Source organism: Castor canadensis, chromosome 8, assembly GCF_047511655.1.
Source record: "Castor canadensis chromosome 8, mCasCan1.hap1v2, whole genome shotgun sequence".
Classification (NCBI taxonomy): domain Eukaryota; kingdom Metazoa; phylum Chordata; class Mammalia; order Rodentia; family Castoridae; genus Castor; species Castor canadensis.
This window is the reverse complement of record NC_133393.1, coordinates 28,729,537-28,750,438: the sequence shown is the minus strand read 5'-3', so window position 1 is coordinate 28,750,438 and position 20,902 is coordinate 28,729,537. Positions and strand designations below refer to the sequence as shown.

General features: G+C 41.0%; 5 protein-coding genes and 2 non-coding genes across 7 annotated transcripts; 2 read left to right on the top strand and 5 right to left on the bottom strand.

The window, feature by feature from the left end:
- Window positions 1-4,037: 4,037 nt before the first annotated feature.
- Window positions 4,038-4,109, bottom strand: Trnaq-cug (transfer RNA glutamine (anticodon CUG)). The gene has a single exon. It is a non-coding gene; the product is annotated as a tRNA-Gln (tRNA).
- Window positions 4,110-6,590: 2,481 nt separating this feature from the next.
- Trnaq-uug (transfer RNA glutamine (anticodon UUG)) lies at window positions 6,591-6,662 on the bottom strand. Its single transcript has one exon. It is a non-coding gene; the product is annotated as a tRNA-Gln (tRNA).
- A 4,066-nt stretch (window positions 6,663-10,728) lies between these two features.
- LOC109674069 (histone H2B type 1-C/E/F/G/I) lies at window positions 10,729-11,214 on the bottom strand. Its single transcript, XM_074082685.1, has one exon. It carries the CDS (start codon window positions 11,179-11,181, stop codon window positions 10,801-10,803), a length of 381 nt encoding a protein of 126 aa, XP_073938786.1. The 5' UTR covers window positions 11,182-11,214; the 3' UTR covers window positions 10,729-10,800.
- Window positions 11,215-11,438: 224 nt separating this feature from the next.
- Window positions 11,439-11,917, top strand: LOC109674068 (histone H2A type 1-J). Its single transcript, XM_074082681.1, has one exon. The coding sequence runs from the start codon at window positions 11,483-11,485 to the stop codon at window positions 11,867-11,869; it is 387 nt and encodes a 128-aa protein (XP_073938782.1). The 5' UTR covers window positions 11,439-11,482; the 3' UTR covers window positions 11,870-11,917.
- Window positions 11,918-15,332: 3,415 nt separating this feature from the next.
- Window positions 15,333-15,837, bottom strand: LOC109674067 (histone H3). The gene has a single exon (XM_074082677.1). It carries the CDS (start codon window positions 15,803-15,805, stop codon window positions 15,395-15,397), a length of 411 nt encoding a protein of 136 aa, XP_073938778.1. The 5' UTR covers window positions 15,806-15,837; the 3' UTR covers window positions 15,333-15,394.
- Window positions 15,838-17,060: 1,223 nt separating this feature from the next.
- LOC109674066 (histone H2A type 1-J-like) lies at window positions 17,061-17,564 on the bottom strand. Its single transcript, XM_074082680.1, has one exon. The coding sequence runs from the start codon at window positions 17,521-17,523 to the stop codon at window positions 17,131-17,133; it is 393 nt and encodes a 130-aa protein (XP_073938781.1). The 5' UTR covers window positions 17,524-17,564; the 3' UTR covers window positions 17,061-17,130.
- Window positions 17,565-17,793: 229 nt separating this feature from the next.
- LOC141425669 (histone H2B type 1-C/E/F/G/I) lies at window positions 17,794-18,273 on the top strand. The gene has a single exon (XM_074082682.1). It carries the CDS (start codon window positions 17,825-17,827, stop codon window positions 18,203-18,205), a length of 381 nt encoding a protein of 126 aa, XP_073938783.1. The 5' UTR covers window positions 17,794-17,824; the 3' UTR covers window positions 18,206-18,273.
- The last annotated feature ends 2,629 nt before the right edge of the window (window positions 18,274-20,902 follow it).

Below are 20,902 nucleotides of genomic sequence, written 5' to 3'. Positions count from 1 at the left end.
ATCTGTGTTACCACAGCACCCAAACTGCTGTTATCACATCACCACAAATTTTAGTTGCCTGGCTTGTTTAATAATATCTCCTGCCTTAGTTCTAGCAAGTTTACCCAATGCTTGATCCCTGTCCGGAGATCTTGTTCTCCTTAGAGTCCCATATGCTAAACAGTGCCTAATTGGGAACCTGTATTTAGCCTACTCTGTTTTGATCTCACTAGAACCCAGCATGGCTCAGTTTTACCTTTTGTCCCAAGTTCTGTTTGCTCTGGTGATCCTCAAATTTCTCCTCATTCTTCCTTCTTCACTGATCCCAAGACTGTTTGATTTTTAAGGGTACGTGTTTGACCATGATCAAAAAGAAAGACTATGAAGCCACTGAAAGAGGGGGAAGGGGCCCATGGTTCACGCCTTTAATCCTCAAGGCAGAGATCAGGAGGATCCCGGTTCAAAGCCGGACCTAGGCAAATAGATCTGAGACCCTATCTCGAAAAATCCCTTCACAAAAAAAAAAAAAAAAAAAGCTGGTGGAGTGCCTTAAGGTGTAGGCCTTGAGTTCAAACCCCAGTACCAAAAAAAAAGGGAACCCTTTTTACCTGCACCTTGGAAAAGTGTTCCAGTTCATTCTTGCGTTCTTGGCCTGTGGCTCTGAAGAAAGAGACCCACACTTTCTTTCTCCACTTAGTTGTAAACATATAGCTGTTAATTACAGAGGTCTCTCTCTCTCTCTTTTGAGTTCAGTGCTCAGTGCTTAAAAGAGTTGCTAAAAGCTTATAGAAAATAATGGAGCAATTTGAGACCTCACACCCAGAAACAAGGATTTATGTAGAACGTGGTCACCATTCCAGAGCCGTTTCATCCCCCAGGGTCCACCCCTGACTCCTTTCTACTTCTTACAAGAGCTTCATTCTGCAGCCCTACTAGCTGCTTTAACATTGGAAGAATGTGGCGAAGGGCTGGAAGGTAGAGGGTCCTGGCGGTGCAACAAATGCGTAGATCGCCTCTCTGCAAAGCTGGCACTGGCCAAACCGCCGGCGTTTCTGGTAAGCGTTTCACTTGTGAAACTGGCCGTTACTTCCCATGAACGTTGCCAGGGACGATTTATCACCTTTGGTGCTGGAAAAGATGTTTGGTAGCCTGCCGGTCAAGGATGAGAAACATAATGGGGTCTCACCTACGAAGTTTGAAATTTTCTCATTTGTTAGAACGGTTTTCCTTGTCGCCTCCAGAGTTCGACAGTGTTGAATTTCAGGTGCAGAGTGTTCACTCTTCCTGTTTTTTACCTCCGCGGAGTAAGTTTCGAACTGTTTCTGCCACCCTCTTCCGGGATTTGGTTTGCAGAGAAACTCAATGAGGAGAGAGAACAATCCCACCCGCATTTTGCAGAGGACGCCAACTTCAAAGATGCTCTCAAAAAGAGTGTTTTCAGGTGGGGTACACCCCACGCAGGATGCCTGAAATTTGCAGGGAGCACATTTTGCGAATTGAGTCTTGGAGATGGTGCCTTTTACCTCACCCTTCAGTATTAGGTTTTTGCTTTTCATGATTAAGCAGAGAAAACTTAGAATCAGGACAAGCTCTTCCTTTAGGAAAGAAATCTGCTTATCATTAAATTTGAATAATGATCATAAATCATTATGCAAAGTCCTTGGACCCAAAAGTCTTTATTTATTCAGTTAAGGTGGTACCAATCTGTTTGGATGCTGAAAAGAAAATGGAATTTAGGATCTAGGAAAGTCTTCAAAGAGTCATTTACAAACACATCCTGTTAAACACAGTATCATGTAAAGTTAGTTTGAACTCTGTTCTTTCATCAATGATAAGTTGTTTTTTCGGTTGCATTTTCTTGCCAAGCAATTCTCTTGTCAAATTGCTCTCTGTAGAGACTGTTGCCAGCTGGAATCATACGAGTTTTTGAATGACATCAAGGTTTGTAAAACTTGTATTTGATAACCGCATTTATAAAATTGGCAGTGAGGGTAATGGTGTTTGTTTATTAGTTGTACTTACTGTCATCATTTAAGATGTATCACAGTCCCCTCACATAATTCTTTGATTCATACATTTTTTAAACATCCCAGTGTCACTTCAGGATTTGAAAATGCCACACTTATAAACAAACTCTATGTGATTAAAGTGTTTCTGGCAGTTTTAAACCTTGAATGAACTACTTCTTAAAAAGACCACACAGAAAATACTTTGTTATTAGCTTGTTTTGCACACAAGCAGAAAGACAAATAAGAAAAAAACACACACATCAACAACAGGTTAATGAGAGGAACAAGGAATAGTAGAAGGAGGAAAACAGTTAAAATGTCCTTGAGGCATGGACCATGAAAATTAATAGACGACCCTACAGAGACTGAACCCTGTTTTTTATTTATGCAAACTCTGAGGTTTATCATATATCAAATGTATCGTACACCAAATATCTCAAATGTTTCAGATGCTGAAACTCTTGTAAGGCCTGTTATTATCTTCTAAGATCTATGGATCGCTTTCAGGTTGGTAAGTGTCACCAAGGATACTCTACCGTATTTTCTTAAGGTCTCAATATCTTTACTATAAGTAAGATATTAACAGAGGTGCAAAGGACTGGAATTCAACGTCTAGGATTTCTCTATAAAGGCTACTGGCTCATATGTGTGCTCAACAAACAGCCCCATTTTGTTCTTACTAGGAGCCAGAAATCACAAAACAAAATATTTTATCTTCTTGTTTACCTCTGCCTGAAAATGTCAAATAACTTATGGGAAGAATGGTGTGGGAAGTAAAATGGATTAAAAGAACACCTAATGAAAAAATCTTAGCATTGCTGTACATGTATACATAGAGATGAGTAGATAAATTTAAAAGTAGAGCTAAGGATTCATGGAAATTGACATATCACAGTCATATTTAATTTCAGAAGACAAAGTTAATTTTTTAATAAGTTGGGATGACACTACTAGTTTTACGTATAGAAGAAAGCAAAGATGGACATTTGTCTGTCAACTATGCAAGGAATCAATTTCTACATAGAGTAGTGATTTAAAGTCAGTATATAAGATAACAAAGCATGCAGTTGAAACCAATGAGAGCTCAGACGATTGGAAACTGTTGTATAAGAAATATTTGAGCAACAAAAGCTTAATAAAATATGCTTCAATGAATGCTTACAAAAAATAAAAATACAAGCTATCTTCAATCAAGTGTGCACAATTTCATAGAAAAAAATCATTTGAAAAATAGAAATGAAAGAATCTGAGAGTGGGATGAGGAGGGATTGCATTGTTTTGTCACTTCATTGTTTTAATGAAGAACAGTTCTTTCAGCTATTTTAATCCCTTATCATCTTTATGAATCATATAATTTTTTGTGTCCTCACACATTTTTTTCCTAGTGATCTTCTAAAATTCTTCTTCATAAATCTAAATCATTCCAAAAAATGTAATTGCCAGTATGTTGTAAAATTTCATCATTAAACATCTAATCTCTCAATGAATTTCTCATTGGAATCTAAAAACTACCAATTTTTCATGAACTAGAACCCTTTAAAAATATATTTCCATAGTTTTAACATTTGAAAAAATGTTCAAGAATCCCTTTTCTCTTTTTCAAAAGTATTTCTATTCCATATTTGCCAAAGAATTTTATTTCAATGTACATGTGTATGCTTAAAGACTGTGAGTGGTTATCCTATCAAACCACCCTGAAACAGCAAAATGTATAAAAACTGATACATCATTATTCGTTATTACCAATATCTCTCTTTATTTTAAGTGCTTGTTTAAAAACTTAATGTTTGTATGTAATCAGCCAAAAGTAAACATGATTTGTGGTAAGTACTTATATAGTATATGTAAATTAAATTTTTGTTGGAAATATATCACTTAATGAAATAAATAGGCCAGCCTTCCTGACCTCTTACTTGGCTCATATGCCTTCAAATAGGAACTTGGTAAGAAAATGGTCCTCAGAAATAGCAAAACAACCAGTTCTTTCTGAAGAAGTGGTAAGAGTAGTAAGAGTAGTCCACAAAAACAGACTATAAAGAAGTCTGCCTAAGGTCCCACCGAGATTTGAACTCGGATCGCTGGATTCAGAGTCCAGAGTGCTAACCATTACACCATGGGGCCAAGGGTCTGCTGTTGGTTCCTAAATAAATTACTTGATGACCTAATTATTCCACCCTCAATTTCCCGCGTATTGGTTGGTAGAGAGGTAAAATGCGCACTAGCATTCTTTTTCTTTCTAGGAATAGTTCATGGATGTTTACCCGTCATTGCCTATACTCCACATCCTTTACGCCAGTCTTAATTTAGGAAAATATCGACTTCCTCATGTGAGGACCTCCTCCCCGTCACGGCCCTCAGTTCTTTCCGCTCAAGTGGCTCAGAAACTTTGTGTCCCGGGGCCTCTATTTCATCACTGGGGAAAAAGTGACGTCCTTAAAACTGAGCACTCACAGCTTGCCAGATTTTGTGACAATCATTGTGAATCGTCACCTCATCTGAGGCTTACAACAGCCTTGTGAGATGGGGACTCTATTATTTTACAGGAGAGAAACCTGGCAGGAACCTGAGATTTTTCATTCTGCTTAGTTATCCAGTCTTATTGTTTTCAGGAAAATTGTCTTTTACTGGGTGGTATTCGGCGATTTGAGGACACATATGGAAAGTCACCCGGGAGACGTTGGGGTTTACGAAAAACGGAAGCATATATGCTTGGACGACGGGGATGTAGGGTCCCAGTATCCCTGGGAGCCACGTGAGAGGCTAAGGGGGGACTTGGATGGGGGGTGGGAGGGACGGAGGCGGAGGCCTCTGGGGGGTTACCTAGGAGCGAGCGCAGCCGGATCGGCCTCCCGCTGCGCTTTCGCCAACAGAGAATGGGCGGGGGAGACTCCTAAATGGGCTTAAAGAAGAGCCTCCATTTCTGCCTGGTAAATCCACTCTGGCTCTCACACACAGGAACCATACTGTACACACACACACACACACACACACACACACGCACACACGCAGTTTCTGTGATAGGTCTCTGTGGATGTTCTCAATCGTGTCCTATCTTCATAAGCTCCAAATTCCTCCCGCTGGGAGTTGGCTAGGACCGCGAGGACACTCAGCACAAATTTAGGAGCGAACACTTCTGCAATTCTAAGTAATAAAAATTCTAAGTAATAGAAATTCTGCAATACTTAGTATTAGAAAGGAGTCCAGAGGGTGACTATGATAGAAATATTTTGTATTTATGTATGAAAATGGAAACACGAGACCTGTTGAAACTTACAAGTATAAGGGGAGAAGAGATAAAGGAGAATAATGGAGGAGGTGAATTTTTTTAAAATGTTACAATGTACCCCCAGTACAACAATAATATGATAATTTTAAAATTTAAAAAGGAGAACACTTTGGGACCAGAGCACGCACACCATGTAGGTATTAGATAACCCTGGGGGTTATTTGAGTAATAGTATATGAATAAACTATGCGAGAGTGAAAACCAAAAGAAAAGAGAAAGAAAGGAGTCAGCTCTGGCCAAGCGACAGAGGGTTTAGCTGTCATTGAATTTCATTGCTTGAGGGCTGGGGCTGCCTCCCAGGTCACTGAAGCTGACTTCGAGGACCTCCACCTAACAAAATTACAACCCAGTACCTCTTCTTGTCGGATTCCCTTGCAAAGGAATTTTGCAAGTGGGCTTCCTCAAGCCTAAAACAGACCGAAAATGATCAAGAAAAATTCTTCACGAAGAGAGGGTGGTAAAACCTCAGGAGAGAGGGTAAAAATCCTCCACCGGAAGACTCCAAGCTGTCAAACTCTGATGGAGACAAGGAAAAGGTCCTTACCATGGGGATGGTTTCATGCCTGTGCAGGAAAAGTTCCAGAGATTTCTTGTCCTTCTTCATAACTGGCCAGACAGGAATACATTACTTCAATCTCATTTTTGAATGCCAAATGGGAAAACTAGTTCCAGTTCTGGTTTGAGAAGGACCCTGACCTCGTGGGGTTTCTGATAAGTTAATGCAAGTGCACTATGTGCAGAACTAGTGCCTGTGACTGTAGCAGTGACTCCCTGGTAGTTAGAATTCATCTGTGCTTTTTCACAACCACATCCTACAGCACTGTCAGACTGTCCCTCAGACCAACTGTACTGAGAGCACCGAGTGAAATCTTATTGACCAGGAGAAGAGTAAATGTGGGGTTCAGAGGCCATGTCTCTTTGCTGCATCATCATACTCCTCGTCGATGGGTTTGAATCCACCCTCACTGAGAGAGGTCCATGACAGAGCGAAGTCTTCGTTTATTGCCCTTGAATTGGATATTCACCAAGTCTCAGGTTAGATACTGTTTTCCAGTCGTAAAGTACTGTTAACATTCTTTCTTAAAAAGGCATTTCTTTAATATGCACACATACATTCCTTTCTAGGAATCAAGATTCAGGGGTTACAGGATTTGGGGAGGCCCCTTGCAGTGGATTTCTGCACTTGGACTTGCTTGGGCAGGGACGCTCACATTTCTGAGGACCGACAAAAATTGTGATTATAGCGTTGGGGTGGATTGCGTGGAGACACACAGGTTTTAGGGCCTAAAATCATGGAGAGAAATAAAAACACAGCAAGGTCCCACCGAGATTTGAACTCGGATCGCTGGATTCAAAGTCCAGAGTGCTAACCATTACACCATGGGGCCGATAAGAACGCTTCTCTGACAAGATTTTGTTGTGACAAATTTTCATCGCTGAGGCACTAACCTCTGACCACTACATTTAAAATCAGTAGTTTTCGTTAGCAACTGTGCCGCCGCCTAGCGGGGAATTTTGAAAACCTGTGGGTGTTTCGCTTGTCTGGAGCCAAACTGACTTTTATTTTACGGGGCAAGATCAGAGATGTTGGACGTCCTGCAGCACCAAGATCAGTTCTGCACGTAGTACTATCCTAAGGACTGCACAACTTTGGTGAAGCGACCCTGAGTGTTTCATCCGGGTTTTCTGGGGACCTTTTCTTACAGTGAAATCCTCGCTCTATGCTTTGTCTGTACTCTTCTTCGGCTTCGGAATCATCTCTCATGTACGATTGTCAGCTTAGGGTAGGACCTAGTTAGGATTTTGACTTCCATTCCGAAATGAGAATTCACAGCTTCCAACTTGATGTCCTGGGAGACTCACTTTCCAAATCCTGAGCTATCACCTGAGTCTGACTATTCTAAGTGAGGCCACCATAGTCCATTCCACATATAGGTTCTCGCTGGCTGAAGTCTATGCTCAGGGCATCAATTGTCAGGTGTGAGTAAAGAGGCCTGCAGAAGACTCCAGCCCTCAGTGGTCATCCCACGAATCGCCCAAGTCAGTTTCCACCTGAGGCGATAGACATCTTGGGGCAGATCCTGGCTGTGTTCTAATTCTTGACTACAGAGTCCAAGACTGTGATAACCTGTTTTTTACCCACATTTTGGGTTGGCTTGTTATGTGCTAATAATAATCAGAAAAAGGAATATTTACCTAAATACTCTCTCAGCGTTGCCCAATAGGCCTGTCTGTAACTTTTTCCACCATAAGGATTTATTTAGTGACCATCCTTAGGGGCTTATTTAAGAATTTGTTATATATCTTCAAAAATGATGCTTGTTTACAACATTTTAGATTCTAGAGTCTGCAAAAGTGGCATGGCATGTGAAAAAGTAAAAAAAAAAAAATACTGAGTAGATCATTAGGGCTAAGAAAAAAACCCACAAATACACCTCATAATTCCTATAATTTTCCTTCTTCCCTAATATGTACCTCCTAATTATTTCCCTGTTACTGATATTGCTTCCCTCAATTCATACAACTTCCTGATGAAATTGGACTGATTTTCTACCTTTACTTTGTAGATTAAAAAAACAAAAAAAAACTGGTGTAATGAGTTTCATTTGTCTGTCATTGCAGAGTGACCAATCAATATTTGCCTCTTTGTGTTGCTGGAACCACCCCTTGGGCCTCAGATTCTTAGGTTGTTGTTTTGCTTTCTTCACCTAGTAACCAAAGGTCTAAAAGTTCTAAATCCTAACTTCATTACATCCCAGCAGTGTGAGCCACTGATTTGAAGGCTAGACTCCTCTGCTTGGTCAAACCTGCATGTCTTCTTGATTTGTCCTTTCTTCATGCAACCCAGTTCTTATAAATGACAAAATCTTAAAAAATTCTGAACCTATAGTCTTCTGTCCACGCAAATACTGAGATTCCAGATCAACACAATTGAGAATCTGAACTGTGCTAAGCTTTCTAAGATCTCAGTTTATTTTTTTTTTTTGTGGTGGGGGGGCTGTCATCTAGGAATTCAGTGGTTTAGGCCTCAGATGTAGTTCTTACCCACAATTTGAAGGGTAGAAAAATAGAATTTGCTAGTAATATGAAAAGAAATAAAATAGAGATGTTCTTTCAAATCTTTTCTAATGTATTGCAGATATGAAGAAATCAAGTCAAATGTAAAATGATATAAATTTGGGGAGGGTTTGGAGAGGTGTTTGAGTTATGAAGGTCCCACTTCACAAGTGGATTAATACCATTATAAAGGGCTCTGCAGGACAGGAAGTTGGTTGTTTTTTGCCTTTTTGCCACATGGGGTCACTATTTTTCTCTGTCTCAGTCCCCAAGGGCACAGCCTTCAACGTGCCACATTGGAAGCAGAGACCAGGTTTTCACCAGACACTGAATCATCTGGGGCCTTGGTCTTGTACTGTCAGCTTCCAGAACTGTGAGAAAATAAATCATTTAATTTTCAAAGCATTCTTGGGATGGCATATCTACAGAAGCATCTTTTATTTCACCTTTAGCTGTGTTTTAGCAATATTCGAGTGAAGGGTTTTTTTATGCTATTTATTTGTGAACGAATAAAGCATGCGTGTAATTTAAAGACCACAGAAAGGGTTATCCATCCCTGCCCTCAGGCCATCTAACTTCCTTTCTTCAGAGGCAACCACAGTTAATAGTTTATTTACTATCTTTTTAGAGATATTTTACATTTATACAAACACACACATGTACACAATTCTACTGTCCAGCAGGATAATTCAAGCAAGGCACAAAGATTCAGTGAAAGTAATAGTAAAGCTTATTAGGAAAGGAATACACTTTCAACAGACTGAAGGCAGGTTGTCTTTAGAGTGAGAGCAACAGGACCAGGGGTGAGAAAGAAACATTTCCTGTTCCCCACACAGGAAATGGGAGCAAAAACTCAAAATGGTGGCCTCTAGCTCTTAGTCTTACAGTGGAGATCTGGGGGAATACACGTGGTCAAAGGTAATGGGTCTGGGTGGCTGAGATGGCTGTTAAAACAGGGAGGGGTTATTTTGGCCCCTGGGGTGATTTCCTGAGTTTGGGTCATGGTCTTCTTAACAGAGACATTGATTCCTGCTCTAATTGATAGAGAATTTCTGTTTGAAATTCCTAACTTTCACTTTGTCTAGCTCTTAGGTCTTAACGTTTAGGAGGTGGAGTACTCTTGGGTAAAGAGTGAATTAAGCTTTAGGGTAGTGGCTGACTTCAAATCATCCTGTGATAGCCTCTGTGTTCTGGCTACCTGATCTCAAATAGAGATTACTGACATTGGGAAGTTGAATTAAAAATGAATTCTTCCTGTCTTCTTCTTGTGGCCACTGCCTATGTCTAACTGCTACCTATCAACACTATCCTGTATTTTGCTTTTTTCTACTTCACAGTTGATTACCATATATCAGTATTTAGAGAGGGTGTCTAGTATATAATAGTTACAGATATGGATTCTGAAGCTTGAGTCTATTTTTTAATATGTTTTCATTATTTCTTAGCTGTGCAACTTCACCTCAGGTAATTTACTACTGTCACTGAACCATCATTTTGCAATCTATAAAACAGGTATAAAGTAATTTTATCTTATAAAGTTGTGAAAATTAAATGAGGTAATGAATGCAAAGAAATTTTAGGACACTATCTGGCACATGGCAAAATAATAATTATGAGAAAATGCCTTCACATATATTTTATCACAGAATAGAATATATATATTGAATATATAGAGACTAAAATATATAGAATATATATACATTCTCTCTATATATACATTGTATATATATATATGTCATACTATAACATATAGTACTAAAATATATAGAATACTATAATTCTAAAATATATAGTACTAAAATGTATAGGATATATATATATATCGTACTATAATTTGTTGCTGGCCATTGAGATTGTCTCTTTTGTACTACAGACTGCTGCTGAAAAAACTTGTACATACATTTTACGTACTTTCAAAAATAGTAAATTCCTAGGAGAAGTTCTGGGAGTAAAAGATATATACATTATCAATTTCAAAAGATATTAATTTTTCCTTGATGGAAATTCTATGAATTTGCAGGCCACCGACAAAAACGAAGAGTTAAGGTAAAGGAGGTTTGTTCACGATCTTCTATTCCTATCCCAGCAAACGACTGGTCTATAGTAGTTACTGAATAAAATGTTAACTGGGTGGCAAGTGGTTTAGAATGGGTTTTGGTGGTAGAAACTAAAACATTTAAAAACCTGTTAGCATCTTGTCTGCTTGAAAGTCATTGATTAGAAGGCAAGATGTTGATACTTATTGATCAAAGGAGACAGATGCAGTGTTAACCCAATATTTTTATCGTCAATAAGCTAGCCAGCAGCACACATTGAGTCAGCTAGCACAACTAACTAGGAGACCTTCAAACCGTGACAGCCTTATATACGTTCCCCAAATAACGTCAGACAAAAATGTAACAGCCAACTTTTTTCTGAAGTTTTGAGTGGCTCTGAAAAGAGCCTTTAAATTAACAACTTAAGGTAAGCTCACTTGGAACTGGTGTACTTGGTGACGGCCTTGGTCCCCTCGGACACGGCGTGCTTGGCCAGCTCCCCGGGCAGCAGCAGGCGCACGGCCGTCTGGATCTCCCGGGACGTGATGGTCGAGCGCTTGTTGTAATGCGCCAGGCGAGACGCCTCCCCCGCGATGCGCTCGAAGATGTCGTTGACGAACGAGTTCATGATGCCCATGGCCTTGGACGAGATGCCGGTGTCCGGGTGGACCTGCTTCAGCACCTTGTACACGTACACGGAGTAGCTCTCCTTGCGGCTGCGCTTGCGCTTCTTGCCGTCCTTCTTCTGCGCCTTGGTCACCGCCTTCTTGGAGCCCTTCTTGGGCGCTGGAGCGGATTTTGCTGGTTCAGGCATGATGGGAAGTCGAGAACTAGACTGACGCAGAAACAACAGCCACTTCTTTATTTATACAAGACTATGCAAATTAGGAGCAGTAAAGGTCTCTGATGATTGGTGGCTAAACTTGCATGACAGCAAGTATCAGCTTTGCCCAATCAAAATGCGAGTCCTGTAAAACCGCCGTTCTATTGGTCCAAATGAAAATGAAAATTAGCCAATCGGATAGCTTCCTTTTCGCGCCCAGTGGAGACAATAAAGTGTGGCTTCTTCCATGTTTTCATCAGTGCTAGTTGTTAGCGACAGTTAGGACGCCAGTATGTCTGGACGTGGCAAGCAGGGCGGCAAGGCTCGCGCCAAAGCCAAGACCCGGTCTTCCCGTGCTGGTCTGCAGTTCCCCGTGGGCCGTGTCCACCGTCTGCTCCGCAAGGGCAACTATGCCGAGCGGGTGGGAGCCGGCGCCCCGGTGTACCTGGCGGCGGTGCTGGAGTACCTGACCGCCGAGATCCTGGAGCTGGCGGGCAACGCGGCCAGGGACAACAAGAAGACCCGCATCATCCCGCGCCACCTGCAGCTGGCCATCCGCAACGACGAGGAGCTCAACAAGCTGCTGGGCAAAGTCACCATCGCTCAGGGCGGCGTCCTCCCCAACATCCAGGCGGTGCTGCTGCCCAAGAAGACCGAGAGTCATCACAAGACCAAATAAACAATATCGAGGACACCGTAAAACAAAGGCTCTTTTCAGAGCCACTTACGAATTCATAAAAAGATGACACTCTCAGCTACGTTTGTAACTACCTCCAGAAATGTTTAATGACTACGTGCTACTTCAGTTGTAGTCAGCTTACATAGCCCCGATAAAGGTTTTTAATAACTAATATTCTACCCCTCCTCCCCTTTCCGTTAAGAACTGCTAGTAACGTTTTCCAACGTACATGCAGAATAACTTTTTGAGGGTTTGAATGTAATGCAACGGTTTAGTCTGAACGCTGAAGAAATTACAGGTGGTTGTTTAGATCCACATTTAGAAGTTAACTAGGCGGCTTAAATTTTAATAGTAATTTAAAGGTCTTAGGATGAGTATCATTAGTCCTTAGGAGAAATTCTTAGGTATGTAATTAGAAAGCAGGTAACTTGTGTTTTTTTTTTGTAATTTTTAAATGTTTTGTGAAAGTACTAGCATATGTATTACTATTTAGCACTAATACCTTCCTTTGGTTTGAATCGTATCAGTAAATTAACCTGAAGTGTCTTAAACTCAGTGGGATTGTTTAAAAATAAACGAACAAGTATGTAGAAAACTCATAGGTTTTTTGTTTTTTGTTTTTTGTTTTTTTTCCCGGTACTGGGGCTTGAATTCAGGGTCTTCACCTTAAGCTACTCCAGGACAAGCCCTGTTTTTGTGAAGGGTTTTTCGAAATAGGGGCTCCCGGAAATATTTGCCAGGGCTAGCTTCAAACCGAGATCCTCCTGATCTCTGCCTCCCAGCGCTAGGCCTGGTTGCAAAATTTTAAAGGTTTTGTTTGTTTGTTTGTTTGTTTGTTTGTTTGTTTTAAGTTGAAGTAGTTGGGGAGTCCAAAGAAAGTTGGCCTAGGCTTCTGGGTTAAGGATCTTTTAAACAAGTCCTATTGTGGAGTTTTGCTACCTTAGGAAATGCAGGCTCTAAGACTTTCTTTTCTTCTTTTATTAAATTTGAACTCGCTGATTCTTTCAAAAACTATGTCACACTTAGATGCCATGCATTAAAGATAATAAGTATTAATAAACAGTGTTTGTCCGTAACAATCTGAGGAGGTAGTTCAGTGGTAGAGGACTTACTTAGCATGCATAAGGCCCTGGATTAGATCCCCAGCTACATTAAGTTTAAAAATAAATAAAAATATTTAAAAAGCCATATGGGATGATTGATGCTTGTAATTCCAGCACTTGAGAGGCTGAGGCAGGAAGATCATGAGTTGGTGGTGGCTGGTCTGGGCTATAGAGCAAGAACTTGTCTCAAAACAAAGAATCTATTGTGGAGAAACACACCAAAGCAAATAATTAAAACAATGTTGCAAGACTAAAAAAAAAGTAGGGGGAGCACAGAGGTGGAGTAAAATCTGTGGAAATGAAAACCTGGTTTTGAAGAGTAAAGGATATGAAATTAAAGTATGGGGATTCAGCAGAAAATTCTTGTCAGAAAGACTCATGGCTCTGTTAGGTGCAAAGCAAATTAGATGTTTGAAATCGGTGCTAAGACAAAAGTTACAAGAGATAGATTAGGCATTTGTAGGCCACTCCTGTAGTTTTAAATACAAAGTATTTACCAAGCATAATGCCAAGTGTTTTTGTTTTGATTTGGTTTAGTTTTGGTGGCAATGGAGTTTGAACTCAGGGCTTCATAATTGCAAAGCAGGGGCTATACTACTTGAACCCCTTCCAGCCATTTTTACTCTCAGGTCTCACAAACTATTTGTTGGGCTGGCCTTGACACTCAATCCTCCTGATCTCAGCCTTCCAAGAAGCTAGGATTACAGGTGTGAGCCACTGGGGCCCAGCTGACTTCCAAATCTTTATGTCTATCCCAGGTTTATTTCCTGAGTTCTAAAAGTGCATATTCATTTAATTTCTAGGTTTCTTGTTGATAGCCAGGAAACTCTCAGTAGATTTAGTACATCAGCCTTATCAGTAATTCAGCTTTCCCTCTGATCCTTGTCTTAGTTAATAGCACCACTATCCAGCTACTAGGATGGACCAAAAGGATCTGGTGGCATTGAGTATTCATTGTTTGTGCCAGTACCACAGCAAAACTCAGTTCCTGTATGGGAAAATAAAACTGTGCTCAAAGTTCAGAAAGTTTAACTAAAAGATTACCCAAGTCTTGTTGTTCAGCACATAGAGGATTTTCAGAGAGAGAATATTCATCTGCACAAAACTACTGACTGCCTCTGAATAAATAATGCTCATGTAATCAGAACAGGAAAGTTAATTGTGAGAAGTATATTGGCTGCAGATCTTCAGAAGATGCCTTTTATCCAGTCCGCAAGAGTATATTGATTAAGGCAATCCTTTAAAAAAAACTCTGTGAACCACAGAACATTGTACACATATATGGAAATGTCACAACAAAATACCCTGTACAAATTTTATATACTAATAAAAACACTACAAAAAAAAATCTGTGTGAACATTTCCAGAGTTATTAAAAACTCAATTTCTCAGCCCAGAAGGAAGGATGTACTGTTTACACACTCAAGAATACTAATCTGTTCAGCAGTTAGCCTTAGCCTGGTTCTGCAGACACCCCTCCATCCACAGTGGTCCTGTGGGGCATTGCTTCCTTCCAAAGTGGTGTATTTTCCTTTTAAGGCTAATTTCTCAAGAGAGGGACACTCAGGTCTTTATTTTGCTCAAGGTATTGATTTGCAATAGAAATCATTATAAAGATATTTCAATTTTGCAAAATAGGATGATCTAAACTCCACATGTAGGATTTATGTAGGTCCCATTTCCTATGAACTCAGAGAAGGCTATGAGCATAATGGTTGCAGTAATGACCTTAATATCTAATGTTAAAAAATGTTAAGAATGTAATCAGTTCTGACAATTGAACAGCATAAATTACCAAACAAAAAAGAAAACACACAGCTTTTTAAAATTCAACGTACAAGTTCTATTATCTTTCTACTTACATGTTTACAAACTGACAGGTTGAGAAGGAACAGAAATAACGATGCACATATACAGCCCAGGTTAATTCTTTAATGCTTATGAGAATGGATCTCTTTCTCCCCCTACACACACACAATCTACAAGGAACTTCAAAAGGGAGATGGGAGATCTGTCTGTCCTTCATAGGGCTCCAAGTACACGAATCAAGAGGATAATTAGTGTGTAGGAAAGCAAACATAGCTCAGGAAATGGAGGGTGGTTTTACCACTTTAGCTAGCACAAGCCACCATGACCTGAATTTTACAACTACTTTAATGCAAACCTAAACGTGTACTCTACCACTTTTTAAGAAAATTATGCAAGTTGGTTTAAAAGGGAATTACCCTTTCAGAACAAACGCAGTATGAGTAAAAATTCATTACCATCCTAGAAGAGGTAGATTGAGACTTTGTTTTACCAGGGAAGGTAAGAGAACCCGCTCAACACAGGTAGAAACTAAACAGAAACAGCTCCTTTTAGTGTCCTTGTGGGTGGCTCTGAAAAGAGCCTTTTGGAAATAGGGTTGGGAAATGCTGGGACCTTAAGCCCTCTCCCCACGAATCCGACGGGCCAGCTGGATGTCCTTGGGCATGATGGTCACTCGCTTGGCGTGGATGGCGCACAGGTTGGTGTCCTCAAACAGGCCCACCAGGTAGGCCTCGCTCGCCTCCTGCAGCGCCATGACGGCCGAGCTCTGGAAGCGCAGGTCGGTCTTGAAGTCCTGCGCGATCTCGCGCACCAGGCGCTGGAACGGCAGTTTGCGGATCAGCAGCTCGGTGGACTTCTGGTAGCGGCGGATCTCGCGCAGCGCCACGGTGCCGGGCCGGTAGCGGTGGGGCTTCTTCACGCCGCCGGTGGCCGGCGCGCTCTTGCGGGCGGCCTTGGTGGCCAGCTGCTTGCGCGGCGCCTTGCCGCCGGTGGACTTGCGAGCCGTCTGCTTGGTACGAGCCATAGCTTACGAGTTGGGTGAATAGAAAAAGAGAAGGTGGTGGCCGCTTCTTTATAGGGAGAATCTAAAGCTGATTGGACAAAACAAGGCCGTGCTTACCTAACTGTAACCGATTGGACAAGCACTGGAAAAAAAAAAAAAGTATTTTCTGTGACCTATTTTTTCCCGTATAGTTGCCTTTATACCAGTTATTTCCAGTAGAAATAAATACAAATTACAAGATAATTTAAAATTTTCTACCGGTCACAGTAGAACAAAATAAAACCAGAAGAAATTAATTTCAATAACATTTTGCTTAGCCCAATATTACCATATTGTCAATATGCAATCAGCATAAAAATAATTTATTTTACTTGTTTTTAGGCTAGTTCTTCGAAATTCAGTGTTTCATGTGTCCAGCACTTACTCTTTTACTCTACAATGAATCACTAGCCCAAACTAGCTAGTGGTTACTATATTACACAGAACAACTCGTATACACCCTTCAAACGTTTTAAGAGCTTTTAATTTTTTTACGAAGATTGTGATTTGTATAGGAAACTAATGGCCCAATAATTCTACAAGCTATACACAAACTAGTTTTCACTTTCCATAAGATAGAAATTCCACTATCGCATAAATTTTTTCGAAAAACGTAATTCTTACTCTCAGAGAATCTATTCCTTCTGTGAAGAAAGATCTGACTTACATAAATCAGATTTAAAAGAAAAAGTGAAAAGGAATTTTTAAAGAACATGCTGGAACGAATGAACCTGGCCATCTCAACTTTGTGTGAATGGGAAATGAGCCAATGAGATCTGCCAATTCAACTAACAAAATTTAACTTTTTACCAATTACCAACTTGATTTAAAATTTATAACCTTAAACCAGTCAGTAATGTGAACTGTTGTTTAATTCCCCGACTAGGCTTCAGAAACTTTAAGGCTCTAAGTCTTTAAATAGTTTGGATTCAATCTTGTCACCCTGAGGATCCTTTATTTGATAAAACCAGCAAAACAAACACAATTCAGTTACTACATTTTAGATTTCAAAAAGACTAATTTGCCTTTTGCAGGTTCAGGACAGGCGGCTAGGGTGGCAAAACCTGAGAAATTTAAGGCCAACCCATAACTGATACCATGCCCGTCCAAAAGATAGCGCCTTTTTCCCTTGTACCCAGATTAAGAGATGAAGGCAAATTAAAGGAATTCACTACCTGCATGGCACGTAATGTAGAAATATGACCTTAAATTTAAGTGTGCACTCTTTCTAATAAAGTTGTAAGTGGCTCTGAAAAGAGCCTTTGGTTTGGTTGGAGTGCTACAAATTGATAAACTAGCTCAGGTGCTCATTTGCCCTTGGTTTTGTGATGACTCTCAGTCTTCTTGGGCAGCAGCACTGCCTGGATGTTGGGGAGGACGCCGCCCTGGGCGATGGTGACTTTGCCCAGCAGCTTGTTGAGCTCCTCGTCGTTGCGGATGGCCAGCTGCAGGTGGCGCGGGATGATGCGGGTCTTCTTGTTGTCCCTGGCCGCGTTGCCCGCCAGCTCCAGGATCTCGGCGGTCAGGTACTCCAGCACCGCCGCCAGGTACACCGGGGCGCCGGCTCCCACCCGCTCGGCATAGTTGCCCTTGCGGAGCAGACGGTGGACACGGCCCACGGGGAACTGCAGACCAGCACGGGAAGACCGGGTCTTGGCTTTGGCGCGAGCCTTGCCGCCCTGCTTGCCACGTCCAGACATACTGGCGTCCTAACTGTCGCTAACAACTAGCACTGATGAAAACATGGAAGAAGCCACACTTTATTGTCTCCACTGGGCGCGAAAAGGAAGCTATCCGATTGGCTAATTTTCATTTTCATTTGGACCAATAGAACGGCGGTTTTACAGGACTCGCATTTTGATTGGGCAAAGCTGATACTTGCTGTCATGCAAGTTTAGCCACCAATCATCAGAGACCTTTACTGCTCCTAATTTGCATAGTCTTGTATAAATAAAGAAGTGGCTGTTGTTTCTGCGTCAGTCTAGTTCTCGACTTCCCATCATGCCTGAACCAGCAAAATCCGCTCCAGCGCCCAAGAAGGGCTCCAAGAAGGCGGTGACCAAGGCGCAGAAGAAGGACGGCAAGAAGCGCAAGCGCAGCCGCAAGGAGAGCTACTCCGTGTACGTGTACAAGGTGCTGAAGCAGGTCCACCCGGACACCGGCATCTCGTCCAAGGCCATGGGCATCATGAACTCGTTCGTCAACGACATCTTCGAGCGCATCGCGGGGGAGGCGTCTCGCCTGGCGCATTACAACAAGCGCTCGACCATCACGTCCCGGGAGATCCAGACGGCCGTGCGCCTGCTGCTGCCCGGGGAGCTGGCCAAGCACGCCGTGTCCGAGGGGACCAAGGCCGTTACTAAGTACACCAGCTCCAAGTGAGCCGCCAGTACTTAGAGCGGTTGTTCAGTCCTTACCTACACCCCAAAGGCTCTTTTCAGAGCCATCTACGTTTTTCAAGAAAGAGCCTATACACTAACTTTTATTTACTAAGGTATAAATTCTTGTGTTGCCAGGTAAGTTATAAGGCGTATCCTTGGAAATATACTGTAGTTTTTAGGTATTTTAACAACTTAAAATGCCGTTTGTAATTTTAGTGAATTGGGAATGTACTCTCCTCCTGATATGTTTGAGGGAGTATTTGAGAAACCCATGGTGATTTGCCAAAAGTTGTAAACATCACAGTTGCAGGGGTTCCGCTTGAAGCTATAGAGTCGACAAACTTGGAAGTTGCAGGTCTGTTTGCACATGGCTAACCTTGATAGATCCCTTTGCATGTTAACCTATAAATATATAGTTGGTAACTTAATCAGATAATAACCACTGAAGACAATAATTTGGTCAGAAAACAATTTCAGATTCCTGTTCTTAGTGGTTCACCTAGGTTGCTTCTCATGAGCTTCCTGTCCCCACCACCACCACCCACACCCCATAAGAGCATAAATCTTATTAAAAGGTTTAATGGCTTCTGTTACTGTGTATTAAGCTCGTTTGGTAAGTAAGCCTGAGTTGTTTCATTCGGGCTGAAAAGCTTTTTCATGTTCGTTTAGTTGGATTGTGTCTATTCCAGGGTGACAGATTTGCTAGTTTTAAACCCAGATGTCACAGATTATTATGAAGAGTTAAGTCTTCAAAAAGAAAAAAAAATCAAGTTTTTTGTTTTATAGTGAGAATTGTGAATTGTCTCAAGTTCTACTAGAGGTGGTTAAAGGACTTGACTTATGGAACAATAAAAAAGTTAACACTAGCATGAATTTTGAGTTACATGTTTTGGATAAAGATAGGCACACTAGGTAAAGGGGCAGTGGAGAAGGGCAGATAGTTCCCTTAGGGTGAGGATGCTTCTTTTGGCTAGAGATAAAATATCTATTTTTTTCTGAATGAAGAGTTGCAGAATATGCCAACTCAAAATATGTTTCACTAAGGGTAATACAGAAGAAGCAGATAGAAGAAAATGTCTGTCTTCCTTCTATTTTTTAAAAAGCGGTACACATATTTACAAATGTGTCCCTCCTCCCCTCTCCAACAGGAAAACCAAGAGTTGGTCATTAAAAGGACCAGAAACCCTTATCAGCCTGGAGATGCTACCATAAGAATCTACACAACAAAGAAATACCCTGTATCTACCATTTGTTTTACATGTTGCATAATTGTAGAACCTGGGCTCTTACATCTTCATTAAGAACTAAAGAGCAGAAATTACAGCACTGTAGCCACAATTTGAATCGAAACTTGTCTGACAGTAGAGACTGGGCTCTTAGCTACTCTTCCAGGGTATTAATTATCTACACAAAAACACTGAAAAAGAAGAAATTGTATTTTAATTTAATTGTATCTAATTTGTGTCAGAATTCATTATAGTTTTTTTGGAGCAGATGGTAGCGTAATAGGAAAAAAGCATGGACATCACATGAGGAAGAACGAATGTGAAAACCTCACTTAGATCTAGAAGCTTATGTATCTTCTTGACAGTGGGCGGGGGAGGGCAAATCATGGAAGAATAATGAAAGGACCCTTAGGAAAATAGGTGATAGCCTGTGGCAAAGTCTGTCTGGGTGTGGGATTGACCTTCAGGTTCTTCTCCTGTGATGTGTTTAATCTGTACTTGATGAGATTCTATGAGAATCCAGTTATCTTTGGATGATCTTTCTTTAGTCTTATAAGGGAAGTTGTGAAAAAGCCCTCCCTGCATTTGCTGTTCCCTAAATGGCCTCAATTTGAAGTACCAGGGGGCATATTTCAGAGTGGCATTTACCAAATTCCTTCATCCTCATGCCTGTATAAATATATTAAAAATAGAAAAAGATGAATATTTCTATCATAATGTTAAGATTTTTGGGCTATGATTTTTAGATATTTTTTAAGGGCTGGTGGAGTGGTTCAAATGGTAGAGTGCATATCTCATAAGCATGAGGCCCTGAGTTCAAGCCCCAGTACCACCAAAAATAAAAGCAAGTAGATATTTTCAGTTTGCCTAATTTTTGTCTTTTGCATTTTCAGCAATGTGCCTGAAATGCCTTGGAGTTACTCTGAAACCAGCTGCTGTTCAGCAATTTCATTATGACAATAATCACTTGGAGGTAGTAAGACTTCACAATCTAAAGGGCATTTTTTCCAACAAGACTGCCTTCACTTCAGACACCAATTAAAGTGGGTTCCTAGGCTGCTCATACTAAATCCAGGGGTTCCTACGACCGCTTATGGTTTGATAATTTGCTAGAATTATTCACAGAGTACAGGAAAGGTGCTGTACTTTTAATTACCTTTTTATCATAAAGGATTCAAATCAGGACATGTTAAATCAGAAATACAGAGCAAGATCTACAAAGGTCCTGAAAGAAAAGCTTTTGTGCCCTTCCCTTGTGGATTCAGGAAGTCACCTTCCCTGCATCACTATGTATTTATCAAAGAAACACACCAGCTTTTATGTTCTGAGCTTTATGGGGGATTTCATTACATAGTCATGGTTTTTTGAACACTGGCCCTATGATTGAGTTCAATCTCTACTCCCTGAAGGTAGGACTTAATCAATGACCCTGACTCTTTAATCACATGGTTGTCTCTCTGGTGATCAGCCCC

Bases quoted from the DNA above. Each gene is read 5' to 3' on its own strand.
- LOC109674069 (XM_074082685.1), bottom strand. From the start codon at position 11,181: ATGCCTGAACCAGCAAAATCCGCTCCAGCGCCCAAGAAGGGCTCCAAG.
- LOC109674068 (XM_074082681.1), top strand. From the start codon at position 11,483: ATGTCTGGACGTGGCAAGCAGGGCGGCAAGGCTCGCGCCAAAGCCAAG.
- LOC109674067 (XM_074082677.1), bottom strand. From the start codon at position 15,805: ATGGCTCGTACCAAGCAGACGGCTCGCAAGTCCACCGGCGGCAAGGCG.
- LOC109674066 (XM_074082680.1), bottom strand. From the start codon at position 17,523: ATGTCTGGACGTGGCAAGCAGGGCGGCAAGGCTCGCGCCAAAGCCAAG.
- LOC141425669 (XM_074082682.1), top strand. From the start codon at position 17,825: ATGCCTGAACCAGCAAAATCCGCTCCAGCGCCCAAGAAGGGCTCCAAG.